The 22,661-nt window shown below is 44.8% G+C and overlaps 2 protein-coding genes across 2 annotated transcripts in view; one reads left to right on the top strand and one right to left on the bottom strand.

Annotated features, from left to right (window-relative positions):
- PPM1D (protein phosphatase, Mg2+/Mn2+ dependent 1D) overlaps positions 1 to 22,661 on the top strand; it is a 50,346-nt gene that overhangs the window by 24,738 nt on the left and 2,947 nt on the right. Inside the window, exons 3-5 of the mRNA XM_082245736.1 lie at positions 1,121 to 1,245; positions 12,323 to 12,510; positions 21,888 to 22,127. Of these exons, the coding sequence (XP_082101862.1) occupies positions 1,121 to 1,245; positions 12,323 to 12,510; positions 21,888 to 22,127 (553 nt within the window). The remainder of the gene's footprint in view (positions 1 to 1,120; positions 1,246 to 12,322; positions 12,511 to 21,887; positions 22,128 to 22,661) is intronic.
- USP32 (ubiquitin specific peptidase 32) overlaps positions 1 to 22,661 on the bottom strand; it is a 781,032-nt gene that overhangs the window by 757,473 nt on the left and 898 nt on the right. The gene's annotated exons all lie outside the window — the stretch shown is intronic.

Genomic DNA, 22,661 nt, shown 5'->3' with positions numbered 1-22,661 from the left:
GTAGGCTTAAGAAATGTAAACGCACTCCTGGATGCTGTAATAGCCGGGAATATGTTTAAAATCCCTTCCAGAGCCAGCTGCTGTTTATAAATGATGCTGGTAGACAATTGTTTAATAGTAAAAACCGTTAATGAGAGCTCATATTGCAGACTGCTTTTTTTTTTTAGAACTATAAAGTATAAGTGTACAGGTTTAGCAAACTATTGAGAGAAAAAAACAGTAGGCAACAGTCTGCCTGCTTGAGTTCCTCTTCCTTAAACAAAAAAGGGTATTGAGTGACTTTGTTCCAACTTTGGAATTGGCATGTTTTTTTCTAGCCATACAAAGAGTAATTATTGTTTATTACAACAGTGGAAACTGAGAATATGGAAGGACAAGGAATAAGGCACACATGTGGGAATACAGCTTCACCATACTGTTTAAACTTCTGTTTTTTTTAATATTCTTTTTATAAACTGTCCCTAATATCTCCTCCTGTGTACCCTGTCGTTGAACACAGTATTACTGTTAGCCAGAGCAACCAGTTGCTCTTATATCCTCCATTTGGTTCTTGTAACATTTTAAAGGCGAAGTTCACCTTTTTAAACAAGTTACATGTTCCACTGTTATTTAGGGTGGAACATGTAACTTGTTCCAGCTCTGGCAGCCAGTTAGCTCAATGACCTCCCCAGTGTGACTGTCGCAATTCAAAAGCTGCGCTTGTCTGCGGGGTCTCGCCCATTAGGCCGCCTCATTCATTCAGTTTCCTCTGAATAAATCAAATAGAACTACTATCATCCAACGCAGCTGACGGGCTGTAGTTCTGAATGAACTAATGAGCGCTGTTGTTCATTCACAAGCCCTGCAGCTTTCAAACTGACAGCTCGTATGCTGATATATGCTGAAAGCTGCAGGGTTTGTTTGAAGAAGCCAGATATTGCAACCCAGATCCACTGATCAGGGGTGCAATGCTTTCCAGGCTCCTGCAGAAAAAAAATGCATTTTACTTTTTTAGGAGGGGGAAAAAAAAAAACATATCCTTTTTAATTTCAGAATAAAACTTTGAATCGGTTATTGTGGACAACTTTATTTTTTAAGTGAATATACTTGTGTCTTTTTTTTTTTTTTTTTTTCCATATAGTGTTATTAATAAATCTGGTGTAAATAGAGTGGTTTGGAAAAGACCTCGTTTAACACACAACGGTCCTGTAAGGAGAAGTACAGTAATCGACCAGATTCCTTTCCTGGCTGTGGCTCGTGCTCTTGGTAAGCATTCAGGCCTAAATCTTATATATCACATAGGTAATGTTCTATGCTATCCTTCCACATTCTTGGCGCTTCCTCCCATTATGATAACCTGTTAATGTTTTTGCACAGTCCCAATTTTTTTTTTTTTTTTTTTTACGGTTTTGATTGTGTGGAGTGTTTTTTTTTTTTTTTTGTTCCACACACATTAAGACAGTTGTGTAGTTTTGTGAGTCACAGCAAATAGTACAACATGCTGGCATATTTTACAGAGTATATTGGTGTTCATATATTTTTGCTTTGTTCAGGGCTAAAACATGCAGTTTCATATTTAGGGTTCAACAGCCGCTGAGACTCGTCCTCTGTGCTGAGCTACTTCTGCTGCACATGCATCCACCTCAGAGCTGCATGCAGGCAGCCTATAGGAGGGGATGTGCCTGCGTTTTGGTTACATGCACCTGCTCTTGATCGGCAAGTCAAATTTGGCTTGCGACTGTGTCCATGTAGCTGCTGCCTCTGTATCCACTTCTATGGCCTGCCTGTATGTAGCTCTTAGGTGGATGCATGTGCTGTAAAAAGCGCGTCTCGGTGCTGTCTAAATGTGCCCAGCAGGTGAAACTCCAGTGTTTCGTTTCACATTTACAAAGCTAACCTTATCTTGTTTGCTGAAAACTCAATTAACAATGAGTGGATGTTTTTCCCCTTCCTCGTTTTAAGTTGGGTGTGTGGAGTCGTGTTTTTTTTTTTTTTTTTTTTTTTTTTGTGACTTTTTATAGTTCATAGTTCAGTCCTTATGTGCCTCATCTAAAAGTGTGCCAGGACTTCTTATAAACTGTGTGCCAGCTAGAATAGGTAAAAAATAAAAACTAAGCACTCCTATTAATCCAGTTAAAGATACCTAAACGTAGTAGAGTGCACAATCTAGTTGTAAAATATATAGATATCTTGAGATTTTCTGGAAATCTTGGCTCTTCGCAGTTCTGCTACACCCACAAGCCATGTCTTTACTGATTTTGCAAAGTAACAAATGTGGGTGCTGCATACATATAGTGGATTGGCACTCTAAGGTCACAGTGGTACTAAGGGCTCTTTAACACCACATTTCTTCTAAACCGAAAGCTCTTTAGCAGTGAATGACGTGCCTGCACCGTAACTGACGAGCGGGGCTGGTGCAGGCGCATTGACTCCTGGGAGCGATGACGTTCAGCTCCCAGGAATCAATGCAAGCAGGAAGTGACGGCGTGGGCCACAGCCGAAGAGAGAGGAAGTAAGGTGAGTATATTTTCTTCTAAAACGTAAGTAAAGAAAAAAAAAATTGTGATTATTCATTTATTTTTCAGGTGACCCAGATCAAGCAGATGGGGCAAAGTGTCTTTTAAGGGTGGAACTCCACTTAAAAAAAAAAAAACGCGTATATTGATTAGTTTACGTGAACGTTATAGCATCTACGAACTATAGGCTATACATACATATACACATATTCTATATCTCTGCCGTGGCCAAAAGTTTTGCGAATCATACAAATGTTAATTTTCAAAGTCTGCTATCTCAGTTTGTTTTTATCATGGCAATTTGCATAAACTCCAGAATGTTATGGAGTGTGATCAGATTAGTTGCAAAGTCCCTCCTTGCCATGAAAATTAACTTAATCCCATAAACATTTCCACTGCATTTATGAAGAAGGCTTCAGGGTGCCCAAGAAAGTCCAGCAAGCGCCAGGACCATCTCCTACAGTTGATTCAGCTGCTGGATTGGGGTGCCACCAATGCAGAGCTTGTGCCTGAATGGCAGTGGGCAGTTATGAGTGCATCTGCACGCACAGTGAGGCAAAGACTTTTGGAGGATGGCCTGGTGTCAAGAAGGGCAGCAAAGACGCCACTTTTTTTTCTTCAGGAAAAACATCAGGGACAGACTGATATTCTTCAAACGGTACAGGGATTAGACTGCTGAGGACTGGGGTAAAGTAATTTTCTCTGATGAATCCCCATTTCCGATTTGTTAGGGACATCTGGGGAAAAGGTTAGCGTTACCATCAGCATGATGCAATATCTGGACCATATAGAGGTTGCACTGGCATTCCAACTCCTCCAGGATGGCACATCAGTATGTGCCATTGTCAGAAGGTTTGCCGTGTCTCCCAGCACAGTCTCAAGAGCATGGAGGAGATTCCAGGAGATGGGCAGTTAATCTAGGAGAGCTGGACAGGGTCAAAGAATGTCCTTAACCCATCAGCAGGACCGGTATCTGCTCTTTTGTGCAAGGAGGAACAGGATAAACGCTGCCAGAGCCCTGCAAAATGACTTCCAGCAGGCCACGGGTGTTAATGTCTCTGACCAAACAATCAAACACTCCAGGAGGGTTGCCTGAGTGCCCAACGTCCTCTAGTGGGCCCTGTGCTCACTGCCCGGCACTGTGGAGCTCGATTGGCATTTGCCATTGAACACCATAATTGTCAGGTCAGCAATTTGTACCCTGTGCTTTTCACAGATGAGAGCAGGTTCACCCTGAGCATGTGACCGATGTGAACGGGTCTGGAGAAACCGTGAAGAAAGTTATGCTGCCTGTAACAACATTGTTACGCATGACTGATTTGGATATCCATGGAGGGACGCACAGACCTCTACAGAATAGACAATGGCACGCTGACTGCCATTAAGTATTGGGATGAAATCTTTGGACCCATTGTCAGATCCTACGTTGGTGCAGTGGGTCTTGGGTTCCTCCTGGTGCATGACAATGCCTGGCCTCATGTGGCGAGAGTATGCAGCCAGTTCCTGGAGGATGAAGGAATTAATACCATTTAATGCCCCCCCACGCTCGCTGGCCTAAATCCAATAGATCACCAGGTTGCACCTCAGTCTGTTCAGGAGCTTAATGATGCCCTGGTCCAGATCTTGGAGTAAATATCCCAGGACAAAATCCGTTGTATCAAAAGGAGCATGCCCTGACGTTGTCAGGCATGCATACAAGCACATAGGGGCCATACAATCTGAGTACCATTTTGAGTTGCTGCAATAAAATTTCAGCAAAATGGACTAGTCTGCATCATTTTTTCACTTGTTCGCTGATTTTCATGGTGTCTTTGAATTCAGCCTTCTGTAGGTTGATGCTTTTCTTTTCCATTAAACAATGTGGCATCCTTTCATTCCTAACACATTATCCAGTCCCTATCTGTATAGATATCCAGCATTAATATATTTTTCCCCACTGAGTTCTGATGGGTTTTCAAATGTATTTTAAACTGAATGGGTTTTTACAAGGTAAGGGTTCACATATACTTTATTCCTATTCAACAAAGATATAATGGGGATGTAAAAGTCCTGAAAGTTATGGGAATAAAAATAATTAATATGGCGCATCATGGAGATGATCATGGGAAAATGGTTTTACAGAAAGAAGCCAAACCAGCAACTCCCCTCTGGAGGTAGAAGATGATCCTAGTGTCTTATGAGCGCTAGAAATATCCCTCCAAATGGTTCAATGAACCCCAGGTCTCTCTCGACACACACGGGTGTATGAAACAGGTATATGCAAGAAAGAGAGGGTAGAATCTAGTGCTCACCGTTTAAAGAATGTTTGCATAAAAGTAAAGTCCCAAAAAAAGCACTTATAGCCGTGCAGGCTGGACAAACAAGAAAAGTCTCATAGGAGTGAGATTGCTGTGATGTGACGTCAAATCGTGGGCTCTGCCCCCTATACGCCTTACATCAAGGCTTCGACTTCTTCTTCAGTAGGGTTATGGGATATTTCATTAGCACCAAAGCAGCTAAAACTGTTTAACAACCCCCTTCGCTACTTAACTGACCATATCAATATCCCAGGAGTTCAATTGACTTGTTGCTGTACTCTGAATAAAAGGTGTCCCTTTAATTTTTTTGAGCAGTGTATATTACCGTGGATAAAAAAAAAAATATACACAACCCTGTTAAAATGTCAGGTTTCTGTGATGTAAAAAAATGAGACCAAGATAAATCAGTTTAGACCTTTTTTTAATGTGAACTCTAAACTGTACAACTCAATTGAAAAACCTACTGAAATCTTTTGGGAGGGGGAGAGAGAATAAAAAAACTAAAATAATGTGGTTTCAGAAGTGTGCACACCCTCGTATAACTGAGCATGTAGCTTTGTTCAGAATTGAACAATCCCAATCATGTTAAAGTGATTTTAAAGTCTCGTATTTATTTTATTTTTAGTAACAAACGCACATGTTATACTTTCCTCCTCTATCCAATTAGTTTTGCACAGAGCAGCGTGGATCCACCTCTTCTCGGGTCCCTCGTTGCTGCTCCTGGCCCCTCCCGCCTATAAGCACCTCCACAGCAAGCAGCTTGTCCATTCAGACACGGAGCTGCATTTCGGCCCCACCTCCTCTCTCTCTCTTGATTGGCTCACTGACTTTGAGAGCCACATTAGCCAATGGCGCCGCAGCTGTATCTCAGCCAATCAGGACGGAGAGTCCAAGGATGACTGAGGGACTTGTGGACATCACTGGACAGAGAGGGGGCACAGGTAAGTATTAGGAGTGCTGGGGTGGCTGCTACACACAGATCGCTTTTTTATCTTAATTTATAGAATGCATTAAACCTAAACCTATTAAGATAATAAACCTCCTGACTTTACAACTCCTTTAAATAGGAGTCAGTACACACCTGCCATCATTTAAAGTGCCTCTTATTAAGAGAAGAAAACTGGTCAGCCAAGAGGCCTACAGCAACATTAAAGGAGCTGCAAATATCTGGCAAGTATTGGCTGTGTGGTACATGTGACCATAATATCCTGTATTCTTCATATGTTTAAGCTATGGGGTAGAGTGGAAAGACGGTAGCCTTTCCTTATGAAGAAAAACCTCAAAGCCCGGCTAAAGTTTGCAAAAAAAAAAATCTGAAGTTTCCCAAAAGCATGTGGGAAAATGTGTTATGGTCTAATGAAACCAAGGTTGAACTTTTTGGCCAATATTCTAAAAGAAATTTTTGGTGCAAAAACAACATTGCACATCACCAAAAGAACACCATACCCACAGTAAAGCATGGTGGCAGCATCATGCTTTGGAGCTGTTTTTACTTCAGCTGGAACAGGAAAAGGGAATTATGAAAAGTTCCAAATGCCAGTCAATATTGGCACAAAACCTTCAGGCCTCTGCTAAAAAGCTGAACATGAAGAGGAACTTCATCTTTCAGCATGACATCGACCCAAAACATGAATCCAAATTAACAAAGAAATGACTTCATCAGAAGAAGAATAATCTTTTGGAATGGCCCTTCCAGAGCCCAGACCTGAATTAGATTGAAAATCTGTGGGGTGATCTGAAGAGGGCTGTGCATAGGAGATGTTGTCGAAATCTGACATATTTGGAGTGTTTTTGCAAAGCAGAGTGGGCAAATATTGCTATGTCAAGATGTGCCATGCCGATCGACTCATACCCAAAAAAGTGTGTTGTAATAAAATAAAAAGGCGCTTCAACATTTCAGTTCGTTGTTCAATTGAGTTGTACAGTTTTTAGGTCACTTTAAAGGTGAAAAAGTTCTGAAATTATTCTTTGTCTCATTTATTTACATCAAAGAAACCTGACATTTTAACAGGGGAGTGTAGACTTTTTATATCCACTGTACATTGCAACTTACCAATTTTAGATGTGGTTTCGGCTTTAATTTTATTCTAGACTTTTTTTTTTTTTTTTTTTTTTATCCCTGTTTTCACCTGGCGATCTGGCCAATAACACACATCCTTTATTAGGCTGCCTACACTGTGGATGAAGGAGCAGCATAGAGACCCTTTGACAGCAGAGTTAGTCTGGGAGGAGTGTAGTGCTAGATGCACTAGCAGATTTGGATACACTAACAAATTGTAGCAAAACTGCAGTTAACCCTTTATAAGCAGGTACAGCACCACTTTATCTCTTTTGTTCGACGGACACAGCGCTCCATAAATCATAACTAGTGGGTTATATTGCCTCCTCCAGGAGTAGGACTAGGCAGAACAAAAAATACCTGGCTACTCCCATGGCCTGTCCTCAGCTTGGTATATAACCCCCTCTCTGCTCTAGGTAATCAGTTTTAATCTGTCTAGTCAGGAGTAAGGATGCAGACTCCCAGCTGGGATCTATGGTCCTAGCAATTTTTTCCTTCCTTACATCTTTTTTGTTCTCTCTTGGGAGAGCTGCAATAAACTGGCTGGCTGGGCGACGGGATTGATGATCTAGATCCTTATATCCCTCTCAGCTGGGGTCCCAGGGCATAGAATGCAGCAGATACCCCTGCGGTCTTCCCCGCTATCCCCACTCTGTAAGGGTCCTGGGATAGTGTGACCTGCCCTGGTAGTCTGGAGGGGTCCCAGTGTAGGAGACCCCTAGGTGCATGCCCTGCTGTTTGCGGGGGGGGGGTCCCAGTGCAGAGACCAGTGCAGTGTGCACAACAGAGTCTCCCCCTAAACGTGTGTCCTATCTTCTAGGGGGGTCCCCTTGCAGAGGTTGCAGGAAAGAGCCTGGTAGCATGCTTCAGTGTTTGTAGCTGATGGTGGCCATTTTCCCTTAGTCTGGCTGTTCTCCGGTTGACGACTTGTTTGTGTAGCCGGATGATGTCACAGGGGCCATTTCCCCTTCGTCTGGGAGATGCTGGAAACAACTGAATCCCTGTGGCATGCCGAGGCTCCTTCTCCCCCGCTGACCCCCTCATGGAGGTGGCAGGTCCCTCGGAAACCCCAGCTTTCCATGGTTGCCTTGACTGCGGTCTTGCAGTCCTTAGTGTCCCAGGTGGGAGTAGCGTGTAGGCAGAGGCCCAGGAGGAAGCGTCCCCCTGCCTTCCCCTGCTGAGGCTGTCTGTCTGATTCTGAGCCTAATGCCGCCGTAGACGCTGCCAGTCCAGGGGGTTTCCACCCCCTAATCCATCCGTTAAGGATTTGCGGCTACTGTAGCCACAGGCGTGGCTGTGTCGTTTGGTACGCACAAGTCGCATTGTACTCCAAAGGTGTGTCCTTTTGAGCCTTATTTTGACAGGTTTTCCTGTAAGGAATAGGATCAACCAAAATTACCCTTTGTGGTCCTCAAACATTTTGCTGTACGTTACCCTTTTGAGGAGTCCCTTTTTAAAAAAAGCATGCTAATCCACCAGTGGTGGACTCTCGTGTTTTCAGGTGGAATAAAGCAACCATGATTCCAGTAGAGGAATCCCCCCTCCTTTAGAGACCTGGCTAACAAGAAAGCAGAGGCTGTGGCACGCAGCATGTTTACTAATGGCTGGTGGGCATTGTGGCCAGTCTTTGTCTCAGTCCTGGTGTCTCAGACCCTAACTGAATGGGCTAAGCTTTTGTGCCAGGACCTGGGGGCTGAGCAGGTCCCCGCTGCTTATATTGATTTTAGCAGACCAGTTGGTCCATGGGCTGCAGTTTGTGAGGCAGTTTTGGATACAGCTCCTGTGCTGTCTAAACTTTTCCAGCACTGGTGATTAGGCTCCTGCTGTGGCTTAAGAGTTAGTCTGCAGACCAAACCTCTAAGAAAGCTCTCATTGATCTGCCCTTTCAAGGCAATCGCTTGTTTGGGTCTACCCGGGATGGCAACATTAGGGTATCACAGGAGGGAAGAGTACCTTCCTGCCACAGTTGGGGAAAGGGAAGAAGCCTCCCTGCAGATGGGGGGGGGCCCTCCTCAGCCCATAGGAAATGTATTTTCTGCTTCCGGGATGGAGAGTAAGGGAAATGGATCTTTTAAATCATCCCCAGGAGGTTCCACGCAACCTTGGTCTGGTAAACCTAGAGCTAGCTTTACCGGACCAGCAGACAAGACTCCTTTTTAGCATGAAGGTCTTCCCTTACCCATTATTAGGGCGGGGGACATCTTTGCTGGTTTCCGGTCCCTTGGACTTCTTTGAGCATCAAGGAGATCCGCCAAATGTGGTTATCTGCAGCTTGTGCTTTTAGGTTTTTAGGTCCTGAGTCTCCATGTGCGGATTGGATTTCAGATATTTGTTGCATTACTGACTCACAACAAATATGCAGTTCAGGATTTCTGGTTTTATGTGCCTTTTTTTAGAGTTTAGAAGTACTGAAGTCAGAGACAGCCAGGAACAAGAACTTTCAGTCAAAGGTCCGCAATGGCATGGTCAGCAGCTGTAGCTAGACGTTGTGAACCTTGAGGGGGAAAAAAAACCTCTTAAGACAAAGGCATAATGAGCTAGTATGCATTGCATACTAGCTCATTATAAAATACTTGTCTTAGAACAAAGCCCTCCAGTGGTGTCTGCACACTGCTTGGACAGCTGACATCTTCCCTGGTGTTTCTTCCCAGTTCGTGGGCTCTGGTGCTGAGAGCTGTCACTCCTGCCCATGCCGTTTGCGACACAGTTTTTGAAGGTCAGGCACAGTAAGCTGGACCTTTTCAGAGTTTTGGTTATCTACAGCTTTGACAGAAGATGTTCTTAGGCTTGCTACTTTAAGGTTTTTCATGTTGTCATTTACCAAAAAGACTGCATAAACACCTGTTTGCTTTTGAATCTTACCTCCCTTCTCCTCCTCCTGCCTAAAGTAAACTGGTTGGGTAGGGTAGTACTATGTAGGTGCTGATGCTATGCAGAAATCTCTGTAAGGCCCCTTTCACACATACGGTCCGTTTTTCAGCCATCCGTTGACGGATGAAAAACGGACATCAATGCATCTCTGTAAAAATGGATGACAACGGATGATCATCCGCTAACATTCGTTTTCATTCGCTTCTGTCAATGTCCATTTTTTGGAATGGATTAATGCCCTATTTTTAATCCGTCAAAAAAAACGGATCAGACGAAAAACGGATGTAAACGGACAAACCGTTTTTTTTCATCCGTTTTTGCATTGGTAGTGGATGTAAAAAAAAAAAACGGATGAAAAATGGATAAACGAATGAAAAATGGATGGAAAACTGATACATTTTGACGTGACTGAACTGATGAACTGAACGGACTGTATGTGTGAAAGGGGCCTAAATAGTTAGTTGGGGCTTGGGTACTAAGGTCCATTTGACTTTGTCAGGTGCAGTCTACATTAAGTACCGGTTCACACATATGCGTTGTGGGAACCCTGCGAATCCACTGCAGGTTCCTGCATAACACAACTCGCACTGCCATATGCTAATCGCTGGGGGGTGTCAATACAAAGTTAACGACACCCCAGATCAGTTTGCATATCGCAATGCAAACTCAGTTTGGATATGAATCCGATCACATAGGTGTGAACAGAACAGTCCCATGCGATCTGATTCTGGTGCGGACCAAAAAAAGGTCCTTTGCGACTTTGGTCCGAATGCGATGCAAATTTAACCATACAATCTGTATGGCTGAATTCACAACGCACAGACATCACATGCAATGTCTGACATTGCATATGTGTGAACCGGCAGTAATAGGTTTGCATGAAATTGCCTTTTGTGTGCCCTTATTTTGCTTTCTAGTGAGAGTGGATAATTAAAATCTGACCTATTTTTTATGGTGTAATTGCAATCTTTTCCAGCTGCTCTGTATTTTTTTTTTTTTTTTATTTAAATGATACATATTTTGCCTTGGGGAGCTGTACAGTTCTTTAATGTGGACAGAGAAAGTTCTTTTGGAAAAAGGATCATGCCCTCTATTTATCAGAAGCACATGCTGTACATCGATACTGCAAAGAATTGGTCTGCTTTAAATTGCACAGATCAAGTGTAATTTGAAGGGAAAAAAAATGTTGGGGTTGCTTTTTGAAGTTTAATAATTGGTCCTCTGCTCACATAACTAATCATGTTTGTTTTCTGGAGCAGGAAACCTCTACATTCCTGCTCCAGGAGCGCAAGAGGATATTCATATTTTCTTCAGTTATGCTCTGTAAAACAATAACCTGGTTTTTATTGCACTCCTTTTCCCAGCCGGCTGAAAAAACAAACAAAAAAAAAACAGATCACAATGCTAACCTATCCAATGTTAGTGCAGCCATCTCCCCCGCTAAGCTGTTACCAGAACACACTGATGGCTGCCAGTGCTGATCAGATGCTGGTTTAAAAGCATGCTTTTTTGACAAAAGTCTATCTAGAGAAAGTCAGCCAGTTGCTGTTGAACCGCCCATTTCTTGGCCGTTTTTTGGCCTGTGTGTACGCAGCAGCAGGAGGACACTGGAGCACAAGATCACAAGTACTAACCAAGCTTATCTTTAATTGGAGGAGCTGAATTGGCTTCACAATAGCTGATTTCGTGTAGGAAAGAACTATAATCCATTGTTCTGCAGCAAAGTCCCTAAAGAGATCTTGCTAATACTGCAGTTAATCCCTTGGTTCAGAATGTTAGGAGCAAATGGTTGTAGCTTTAAGCTGCAGTTCTGACGAATGCTTGAAGTTTCCCATATCCTCTCCTGCATATGGGTCTCCTTTCTGTAGGCCTGTAGAGAATACTTTAGTTAGAATGTTAGACTGTGGAACCCATGTCTAAAGGTCGTCTAATCGACATTTTGAGACCTCTCCTTGAATCTACACTGGATACCATTATCAAGGAGGCTGCTGGCTGCAAGAGCACCTAAGGAACAGACTAGTCTTCCTCCTTCCCTTTCTCTGTGAAATGTGTAATTGTTTCCCCACTCACCATCTATGTCCTCACATCTCAGGCTTTCAGGCCCAGACCTTACGAGTGGACTGGGAACAAAGTCCACCAATTACTCAGACAAACCTACCTCAACATAAAAGTTAACCATTGCAAACACTTAGGCAGCTTGCATCTCGGACACCTGGGTGCAGGAGGTGGTCCTTAATGGCTGCAAGCTGGAGTTTCGTTCCCTGCCCCCTCCTTGGTTCTTCACCTGGACTAAAAGCAACATCTGGTAGTTCACACAAATGGAAGGCATACAAATGAGAACAGGGTACTTTTTCATACAAGTCTATGGTACAGCAGGCACCTTTCGGGAATATGAAATGTTGGGTCTACACATTCTTTAACTGTTTTATATTGTAGAATATTAGAGAAACACGTGATGGCTTGTTAAGCCCCAGGCATGTTTCTGGGCTTGTGTGCAAACCCCCCTTATAAGCTGCTGTTCTTCTGTTTAAGTTGCAATGATTTTATATATTCTTAAATCTTTATATTGTGAAGATGGATTAATTTTATATCTATTTCAGGTGATTTATGGAGTTATGATTTCTACAGTGGGGAGTTTGTGGTGTCTCCGGAACCTGATACAAGTGTGCACACAATTGATCCTCAGAAACACAAGTTTATCATTATTGGCAGTGATGGCCTTTGGAACATGGTCTCCGCACAGGATTCAGTTTCATTGTGTCAGGAGCTGGAGAAATCCTGCGCATCTGTGAGTAAAAATTTATGTAACAACTACCAATAAGTATCCCTTCATATATTTACTTTTTGTGCCCTTAAACTGGCCATACATGGATCGAAATTCGACTGGTTATTAGGAATCGGCTGAATTTTAATCTGTGTGGCCACTGCTGTTGAACAGGACTCAATTTACTGAGCAACTGCCCTGTCTGATAAAAGCTGCTCTATGAGTAATAAGCTGCAGCGCTGATCTGTGTATTCTGACAGCAGAGTCTCCCTTCTGTCAGATTACATTAATGCATTTGAGCTGGATGGGGAAACCTGTTCAGTTTTTTTCATTCAATTAAAATTTTTGTTGTTCATGAAGTATACAGGAGAACTGATAAAAGCCAACAAAAACACAAATTGTGGTGTTTGAAGCAGATTTAACTTTTTAACCCCTTGGAGCCTAAGCCTTTTCTGACATATATTGCTTAAGTTAAAATCAGGATTATTTGCTCTAAAATTATTTAGAACCCCCAAACATTATATTTTTTTAGCAGAGACCCTAGAGAATAAAATGACAATCGTTGCAATATTTATTGTCACACGGTATTTGCGCAGCTGTCTTTTTTAAATGCAATTTTCTCTATCGTTAATTGACGGACGCAGTTCTCTCTGATATATATCAGTAGGGTTATACTGCCCCCTACCGGTGTAGGACACTAGACAGAAAAAGTTCTAGCTATGCCTATGGGCAGTCCCAGAAGGTACACCCTCTCTTCCTGCATAGGATGTCCCTTTTAAACTGCCTACTCAGGAGTAAGGCCCTAGTTCCTTGCTGGGATCTTTGATCCTGGCATAGAAGTAAATTTTTTTTTTTTTTTTTTTTTTTTTTTTAAGTAGATTTTTTTTTTTTTCACCTAGTCTTCTTTTTTTTATTCAGAACGTTTTTTTCTGAGATCTTCAAGCAATTATGTCGGGCTGGGCGACGGGCTGGATCCCTATATCCAGTGGTCACCCCAGTCTAGCCAGCGAGCGCATGCAGGCCTTAGGTCTGTGATGGGTCGGCCACGACATAGTCCCACTGGACGGGGACTGGCCCCCGCGAGTTAGACTCGCCAGGACATACACGACAAGGTCTAGGCTTGCGTCACAGCGTTCTTATTTGGCTGTTGTCCCCCCTACTCCGGTGGAGTGGGGTCCTGTCATGAGATGGCGCCCGCCTGTGTTCCCGGTATGGTGAGTAAACGGCGGTTTTGGGGTGGACGCAGGCCCTCTCCCTGGGATGGTTGGACCCTCACACTCCAGGGTTTCCCTCTGTCCTGTTGTGACCCCTCTGTCCTGTTGTGACCCCTCTGTCCTGTTGTGACCCCTCTGTCCTGTTGTGACCCCTCTGTCCTGTTGTGACCCCTCTGTCCTGTTGTGACCCCTCTGTCCTGTTGTGACTCTGTTTTGGGGACTGTTTGGGCCTACCTGTGGCTGGGGGCCTGGTGTGAAGGCCGCATGGGGGGCCAGGGGTTGCGCCATTCACGGTGCTCGGTCTATGGTGCCGGGAGGACTCAGTCGGGCCCTCCAGGGCTGGATGGTGTAGTAGGGCTGACGGGGGGGTCTCCCTATGGGGTCCTATTTTTGAAAATTTTACTGGCGGGTTCCGTGTGGACCCTGCAGGTCGTGTATCTCCACCTGACCCCCTCAGTGACCACAGGGCCTTTCGGATCTCCACTGTCCATCGATGCATTTGGGCCCGGGTGGAGGTGGGGGGGGGGTGCGCTGAAGCGTTTCTCCAACTAACCCCTGCCCCATCTGATGTCTCGGATTCTGAATGGGCTGCCGCAGACTTGGGCCTCCCTACCGGGTCTGGTAACTTGGGCCCTGTCTCCTTGGTTGATGAGGACGACATTTCGTCTCCCCTGCCGCGCATGATTCAGGCGCTGGTGGATGCACTGGTTGTTTCGGTGCGTGACACCCTGCTATTTGGAGGACGCAGCTGCACCTGGGGCACAGGTAGCATCTGGCAATCACATGCCATCCGGAGCAGCTTATTTTGCCAGCAGGCTCATGTAATATGGGACCCTCTGAGAAGTTCCCCTGGGGTGTCTAAAGCCCCGTACACACGTACCGATTGTCGGCCGTAAATATTTGGCCGACGACCGATTGGCCGATTGTAGGCTTGTTAGTATGATGCTTCCGACAGCGCACTTTCGGCCGAAAAGAATCAGTCATGTAGGCATTAAAATTTTTGTTGGCCAACACCAGAACGGCCGATTGTTCGCCAGTCAGTACAGAATTCGGCTGACAATCAGCAGATTTGCAAGACTGGGCATGCTCAGAAAAGAAAAAACACACGTTTTTTCTTTTAACCATCGCATGACATCACTTCTGCAGTCGGCTGTTGTTGGCCGCCAAAATTCGTGTGCAGTCTTTTGCAGTTTTCAACACACGACAGCCCTGGACAAAAGACGGCCGATGATCGGTACGTGTGTACGAGGCTTAAGCAGCTACTAGATGTTACCCTTTTTGTGGAGTCTCTGGTACTGTGGACTGCTCTGCCTATGGTGGACGTGCGGTCTCTAGGCTTAATAGGAATACCGTTGTTCCGGTGGAGGAATCCCCGCCTTTTAAGGACTTGGGGGATAGCATGGCGCGGGCTGTGGCTCGTGATCGGTCGTCCTTGGCTGGGTCTGCACTGGGAACAGTGTTCATGATTGCCCTTGCTACGCTGACTCTGCCTGATGGGCAGAGTTCCAAAGCCGTGACCTGGTGACGGGCAAGTCCCTCCTGCCCTGGGGGAGCTGTTGGACAAGCTGGCGCAGGGGCTGCAATTTGTTTGTGATGCCGCACTGGACTCTGCTCCTTTTTTTTTCTTGGGTCACCTGTCGGTTTCGGCGTTGGTTATCCGGCGTATGCTTGGTTGAAGTGTTGGTCTGCGGATCACACTTCTACGAAGGCCTTAACGGATCTCCCCTTTCAGGGGGCTTGTCTGTTTGGTGCTGCCCTGGATGACATTATACAAGGGTCTCATGGGGGGGAAGAGTGCTTTCTTCCACAGGCTAACAAGGGTCCCTCCCTTTCGGCTCACAACAGATTCTTCATCCCTCAGGGACAGTCACCAATCGACCCTGGTCTGGGCGAACAAGAGATCGTTTTTTTTTTTCAAGGCCTGTGGACAAGGCCTACTTGGCCTGAAGTTGCGTCCTCACCAGTCTATGGGATGGGGGGTCGTCCTTGCCGATTCTCGGTCCTACGGCTGGCCCGGATCCCAGGCAACGGGGTTCAGGAGGTCATGCGGTCCGGTTGCAAGATCGGGTTTTCGATCCGTTTTTTTTTTTTTTTCGGTGAGTTGTTCGCTTCCATTGTACGGCTGCCCTCGGATCGATTGCAGCACTCTGTGGGGCAGTCCGGGCTCTGGTTCAATAAGCTGGACCTTCTGGCCATTTGATGGTTCCGTGTGGATCAAAAATTCAAGGCGGTGTAGGTTTGCACGATGGTGGCTTCCCTACCTTAGGGGGATTCCTGGCCTCCATAGACATTGAGATGCCTACCTTCATATCCCATTGTGTTCAGGACACCAACGGGTTCTCAGTTTTTGCCGTGTGGAAGGATTTCTTATCAGTTTGCAGCGCTCCCCCCCCACCCCCCCTGGTCTTGCTACTGCTACCCGTTTTTTCACAAAGGTGTTGGCTCCGGTCCTGGCCATTCTGTTTCTCCATGTGGAGTCCCCTATAGTGCTAACTAATTTAGAAGTCGCCATGAGAACTCTGGTGGAGTTCAGGTGGGTTCTGGACCTTCAGAAATCATCCCTGGTCCCATCCATGAGACTGGACCATCTTGGCCTGACTTTGGACTCGTTCTCAGTCTGGGTGTTCTCTCCCTCCGGGAAAAATTAGTGTTGAACTGCAGACTGCGGTTCAACTGTTACTGCCCCGCACATGGTCCTCCCTTCAGACCTGCATGCAAGTTATGGGACTGATGGTGCCATTCTTAGGGAAGGTCCCTTTCGCTCAATCCCTCTCGGGGATCCCCCAGAAGGCAGTGCTTCTTAAATGGGGCTAGAATCAAAACTCTCTGGACTTTCACGTCTGGCTGTGCCGGCTGACCAGGGAGTCTTGATCTGGAATCCTTCCTCCCTTAGTTCACTGGATCGGGCACCTGCAGCTGTCCGGTGCAGGTTCAACTACGCCACGACCATGGCTTCTGTCATTCTCCAAGGGGGGTACCAAGGGTGTCCTTGCGGCCTTGGAAGTGCCGATTTGTAGGGCAGAGCACCTTGCTTTAGCTCTTTTCACTGTTCCCTTTCCAGGTGTGGAAACTGCTGAAAGTTCACCTTCGGATGAAGGGACCACCTGCCAGTTGTGCCTTCGTTGGGGGCACTCCAGACGTTTACTTGTTGGCGTCGCATCTACAGTATAGTGCTGAGGTTTGTGGCCCGCTCCCGGGACCCTCTGGCGGGTGCGATGGTGGCACCATGGGTTCTGTCCTGGGCAAGAACTTTCACTAAGTTCAACTTGAACGATGCCAAGGAGTTTAGCATGGTCACCTGCGCACGACTGACGCCGGCATGGTCGTGTAAGAGTGCTCACGGGTGGGCCAAGGTCTGTATCGGTTGCGGTCTGCCTTTCCTCCTCAAGTTGCTGCCAAGAATTCTTTGCAGGATCGATGTGGAAGGGATTCCGGTCTTTCTCGTGGCTCCGGACTGGCCTTGCTGAGTTTGGTACACCAACCTGGTCAGGCTAGCCACGGACGCGCCTTGGAGAATTCCTCTCAGGGAGGAGTTATTGTCTCCAGGGCCAATCTCCCATCTTTACGGTTGCTGGCTTTGCCAGCTTGGCTGTTGGAAGCCAGGTGCTGAAGGACAGAGGATTGTTTTTTTTCAGTGATTCCCACCCCGTGTAAAGCGTGGGAAGCGTCTAGGATGATATTTTTCATCGTATGAGAAAATCGTGTATTTCGTGGTGTGAGTCTCCTTGGGCTTCCCCTCGCTCTTACTCAGTGGCTGGAATCTTGGCCTCCTTCGATGGGGTGTTGATCAAAAGTTGGCCTTGAGTACTGTCAAGGGTCACGTTTCGGCTTTCGCAATTTTCTTCCACAGGCCGTTGGTCGCCCGTTCCCTGGTGCGTAACTTCTTCCAGGGGGTGCGACACTTGGTTCTTCAGGTGCGACCTCCGTCACCAACTGGGGACCTTGATTTGGTGCAGTCGATTCTTCAAGACCCTCCTTTTGCGAGGATTGAGGGTATCCCCTGCCTACCTTGTTACAGAAGGTGGCCTTCTTGGTTGCTGTTACTCTGCACGCAGGGTCTCTGCACTGGCGACATTGTCCTATCGTTCTCCCCCATATGTTGGTTCATGGGGACAGGTGAAACTTCGTCCGGATCCGTCCTTCCCTCCGAAGGTGGTTTCTAGTTTTCACTTGCACGAGGACATTGTGTTGCCATCTTGTGTCCTAAGCCCCCTCATCCTACGGATTGTGCACTGCATACTCTGGATGGAGTTCGAGCACTCGAGGTGTACTTGGCGACTACTGAGTCTCCCGTAAAGCCTCGTACACACGCAACGAATTTCCACCGACCGGTCGTCCGCTTTTTGTCCAGAGTGGTGTCTGTTGGTTGGAATGTGCTCTAGACTGCACACGAATTTTCCCGCACAACAGAATTCTACTTCAGAAGTGATGTCGTGTTGGATTGCTTTGTATGTGTTTTCATCTCTGAGCGTACCTAGTCTTGCTCATAAGATTTTTCCCCATCGAAATCTGTACTAATAAGACGAAAATCGGACGTGTTTTGACGGTCGGAGTCGGTTGTCGTAAGCATCATGCTAACAAGCTGAAAATCGGCAGATCGGTCGTCGGATGAAAATTCCCGGCTGAATTTCGACTCGTGTGTACGGGCCTTAAGTCAGGTTCGCTCTCTGTGCTCACGGATGGCCCAAGAACAGGGCTGCCTGCGTCTGCTGCGACTCGCTCCAGGTGGAGCGGACAGTCGATGCAGGCTTCTTCACTTAAGGATCAGGTCTTGCCTTTCCCTGTTTCGACGCTTTCTACTCGGGTGCCTAGTGCTTCCTGGCCTTTTCGCCATACAGGCATCTGTGCTTCAGGTAGCAAGAGGACTACCTGGTCGTTTGTTCACTCCTTTACCACGTATTATAAGGTGGATGTGCTGGCATCTGAAGATGCCTCTTTTGGCCGCAAGGTTTTTTTGCTGGCTGCTGTTTAGAGGGCTTTTGGCCTTCTTTGAGGGTGTTTACTGTTTGTTTCAGGTGGGCCTCATCTTTTGTTCTGCCGAGTCCTATGATCGGCTATCTGCTGTTCCCAGCCCTCATTTTGTTGCACTGCTTTGGGACGCCCCTACTGATATGGATCAGAGAGAACTGCGTCCATCAATGAACGATGGAGAACTGGAATTTTGACTTACCGTAAAATCCTTTTCTCAAGTTCTTTGACGGACGCAGTTCCCGCCCCTCTATTTTGAGTTGGGTTGGTGTTACTTCTCTGACACTGCTTTGATACTAAACTGACATCCTATGCAGGAAGAGAGAAAGTGTACCCTCTGGGACTGCCCATAGGTGTAGCCAGAACTTTTTTCTGCCTAGTGTCCTACTCCTGTAGTGGGCAGTATAACCCTACTGATATGAATCAGAGAACTGCGTCAGTCAATGAACTCAAGAGAAAAGGATTTTACAAGAAGTCAAAAATCCAGTTTTTTGGGAAGAAAAACGTTTTTATGGGAAAAAAAATCGTAAATTTAGCCCAATTTTTTTGTATAATGTGTAAAGCTGATGTTACGGCGAGTAAATACATACCTAACGTCATTCTTTAATAAAACTGTGTACACTCGTGGAATGGCGACAAACTACGGTACTTAAAAAATCTTCATAGGCAACGTTTAAAAAAAATTTACGATTACCTGTTTAGTTACGGGGTCTTGTGCTAGAATTATTGCTCTCGCTCTAACCATCGTGGCGATACCTCACTTGTGTGGTTTGAACACAGTTTACATATGCGTTCGCTTCTGCGTGCGAACACGGAGGGACAGGGCGCTTTAAATTTTCTTAGTTTATTATTTTTTATTTATATTTTTCACTGTCCATTTAAAAAAAAAAATGCCATCACTTTTATTGTCACCAGTGTTAATTTCGCTGACTAAATTTAACACTATTTTAGTCGACTAAAATAAGACTAAAAAAAAAAATGGCATTTCTCTACCGTTCATTGATGGACACAGCTCCTGATCTTAACCATTGGGTTATACTGTCCCCCTACAGGAGTAGGCACTAGGCAGAAAAAAAGCTTGACTACGCCTATGGACAGTCCCAGGGGGGTATACTCCCACTCTCGGCTATAGGCAGATATTTTTTTTTTTTTTGGGCCTAGTCAGGAGTAAGGACCTAGTTCTTTTGCTGGGATCTTTGGTCTTGGCAGTTCCTTTTTTTTTTTAATGGATTTTTGTATTTTTTCTGTGAGAATCTGCTGGACTGGGCGACTGCTGGATATCTCCGACTGCTCTGGTGGACGTTTTGGAGATTGGTCTGCAAACTCTGAGGGAGTTTGGTTGTATTCTGAACCTTCAGAAGTCTGCTCTGGTTCCGTCCACAAATCTGAAACTCCTGAAACTGCAGGAAGAAATTAAACTTCTGTTGTCCAGCAGATGGTCATCCCTTCTGACTTGCATGAGGGTGCTGGGCCTGATGGTGTCTACCTTTGGAGGGGGTTCAGTTTGCACAGTTCTACATGTGATCTCTGCAAAGAGAGATTCTGGTCAAATGGGACAAGAATCCACAGTCTATAGACGCTCTGATCCGGCTGAGCCAGGGTACTAGAGGGTCCCTGATCTGGTGGCTTCGTTCTCCTGCACTTCCACAGGGCAAATCCTTTCTCCCCCTGTACTTGACGGTGGTCACCACATATGCCAGCCTTTCCGGGTGGTGAGGCATCCTCGGAAAAGATCCTCCTCAGGGGGTCTAGACACTGGAAGAGTCCAGACTGCCGATCAATGTACTGGAGCTCCAAGCGATCATTGGACGGATCGTCTTTAGGGGTATCCAGGGTGAATTCAATCGCACAATGCCACGGCTGTGGCCTATGTCATTCACCAAGTGGGCACAAGAAGTGAAAAAAAAAAAAAGGCTTTTCTTATATTTTATTTTGTTGTTGGTAAGATGTGCAATGACATTGCAGCCAATAGAGTTTACAATTTTTTTTTGTATTTTAAAGTTGCACTTCGGTTTTGTCAAAAAGCAATATTTTTCTTTTTTTTTTTAAACTTGGTTTTATTCATAAAGACGTTATATATCACAGTGGCTAAATCTGTGTCTGTAGTGCATGTTCAAACCTTAATGCCATAAATAATTATTCGATTTTTACACCAGAAGTATATTATTAGTTTGGGGAATGTTTAAAAATGCATTACAATTTACCTAAACCCATTCAATTTGTAGTTGACTAAAATATGAGATTATAGTCGAACAAAATGTACTGAAGGTTTTGGTCAACTAAAATATGACTAAAACTAAAATAGCATTTTAGTCAAGACTTTTGACTAAAACTAAATCGAAATTTGCTGCAAAGATTAACACTGGCTGTCACAAGGAAATGTTAACATCCCTTGTGACCATAATAGGCAGTGACAGGTACTCTTTATGAAGGAATCATGGGGTCTAAAAGACCCCAAACCCCCTCCTCTTCACTTAAAAGCATTCAAAATGTCATTACAAGAAAGCTGACTTTCGGCTCTAGACAGCGGTACCAGGGTGATGCCTCCTAGCGGCAGGCATCACCCCAGTACAAACCCCCTGAAGCCGAGGCCGCATATTTGCGTTTCCTCTGCATAAAGGGGTAAATGGTTTTTTTTTTCTTTTTAATGATCTACGCAGGTGAAATAAGTATATTATATTGAAGTGTGTTTATTGTAGGCTACTACAGGGGAAATTTAGAAGTCTATTTTGACTACCAAACTTTCTAGTGATTTATGAGTGGCGATCAATCAAAGTAGTACTACTTATAAGTAAGAATAGTGTAGAATGACCGGTCAACAAATGGAGCGTTGAGTAACTATATGTAAGTAAATATGGTAAGCAGTGCTAGTTGCATCTACAACAGATGCAGCATAATGTCACAATGCGCAATTCATTGGTACTGTGAGCTCAGCATTTTGGATTACCGACTCCACTTCTATGGATTAAAAAAAAAAAAGATACAGCTGCAAAGCAGTGAACACAAAATCATAAAGCCAATGTATCTATTTTATGCTGGGTACTAGTAACTTTTAGTATATGTAACCCATTTAACAAAGTGCACCAGCACTGTCTTTGAGGCCTAGCAACGACTACATGTTTTCAGTAAGCTTACCTGTGCAGCTGAGTATTCTGTCTGTGTACAAATTCTGTGTAGGGTAAACGCGTTTCTCTAATCTCAACTATATTTGATTTTTAGGGAGAATGTGTGCAGTCTTGTGCAAAAATGTTGGTAAATCGGGCACTGACACAATGGAGACAACGCATGTTGCGAGCTGACAACACAAGTGCCATTGTCATTTGCATCTCTCCTGATTCAGAAAAACATAGATGTTGTGCTAATGAGGAGCTGCTAATAAATTTGTCTGAGAGACCACGCTACAACAGCAAGGACATGTACCTTATGTCAACATCACCTTGTTCCACACCTCCAGTCAAGGTAATAAATGTGTAAAATGATTTTCTCGAAGGACTCTTGGCTTTAAAACAATTTTTTTATATATATTTATTTTATTGAGAAAAGAACTTGTAACAGCCTTACTGTAAGTATGGTAAATATGGAGTTTGTTTTTAATGCTGAATAGGGAGGACTTTTACACTTTTTTTTATTTGGACATGTGGTTGATCACATTATGAACAATTTTGTACAGTGTAGAAAATTTTTTTTCTGTAGTTTTTCCAGTGGAAAAGTAAACTATATTTATGCTTTTGATAAATAATTACATATTCTAAATATGGTACTTGTAACCTCTGGGTTTTTTAAACTAACAAATATAACACTGAAGTGATCTGTACAGAATAGTGTATTTTTAGGGCTGGTCCACACCAACGTGTATTCTTTGCACATTTCCCCGCACTACTGCTGAGTGTGCTGCCCCTGCAATTTACATGCGGGTGCCAATTGTTAATGCACTCCAAACGCAACTTGCAAATGCAGTGCGGTTTCAGCCACCAAATTGTATGTTGGTGCAGT

The sequence above is a fragment of the Pelophylax lessonae genome, assembly GCF_965119305.1.
Source record: "Pelophylax lessonae genome assembly, chromosome: 2".
Lineage (NCBI taxonomy): Eukaryota > Metazoa > Chordata > Amphibia > Anura > Ranidae > Pelophylax > Pelophylax lessonae.
This window is presented reverse-complemented; position numbering and strand designations above follow the sequence as displayed.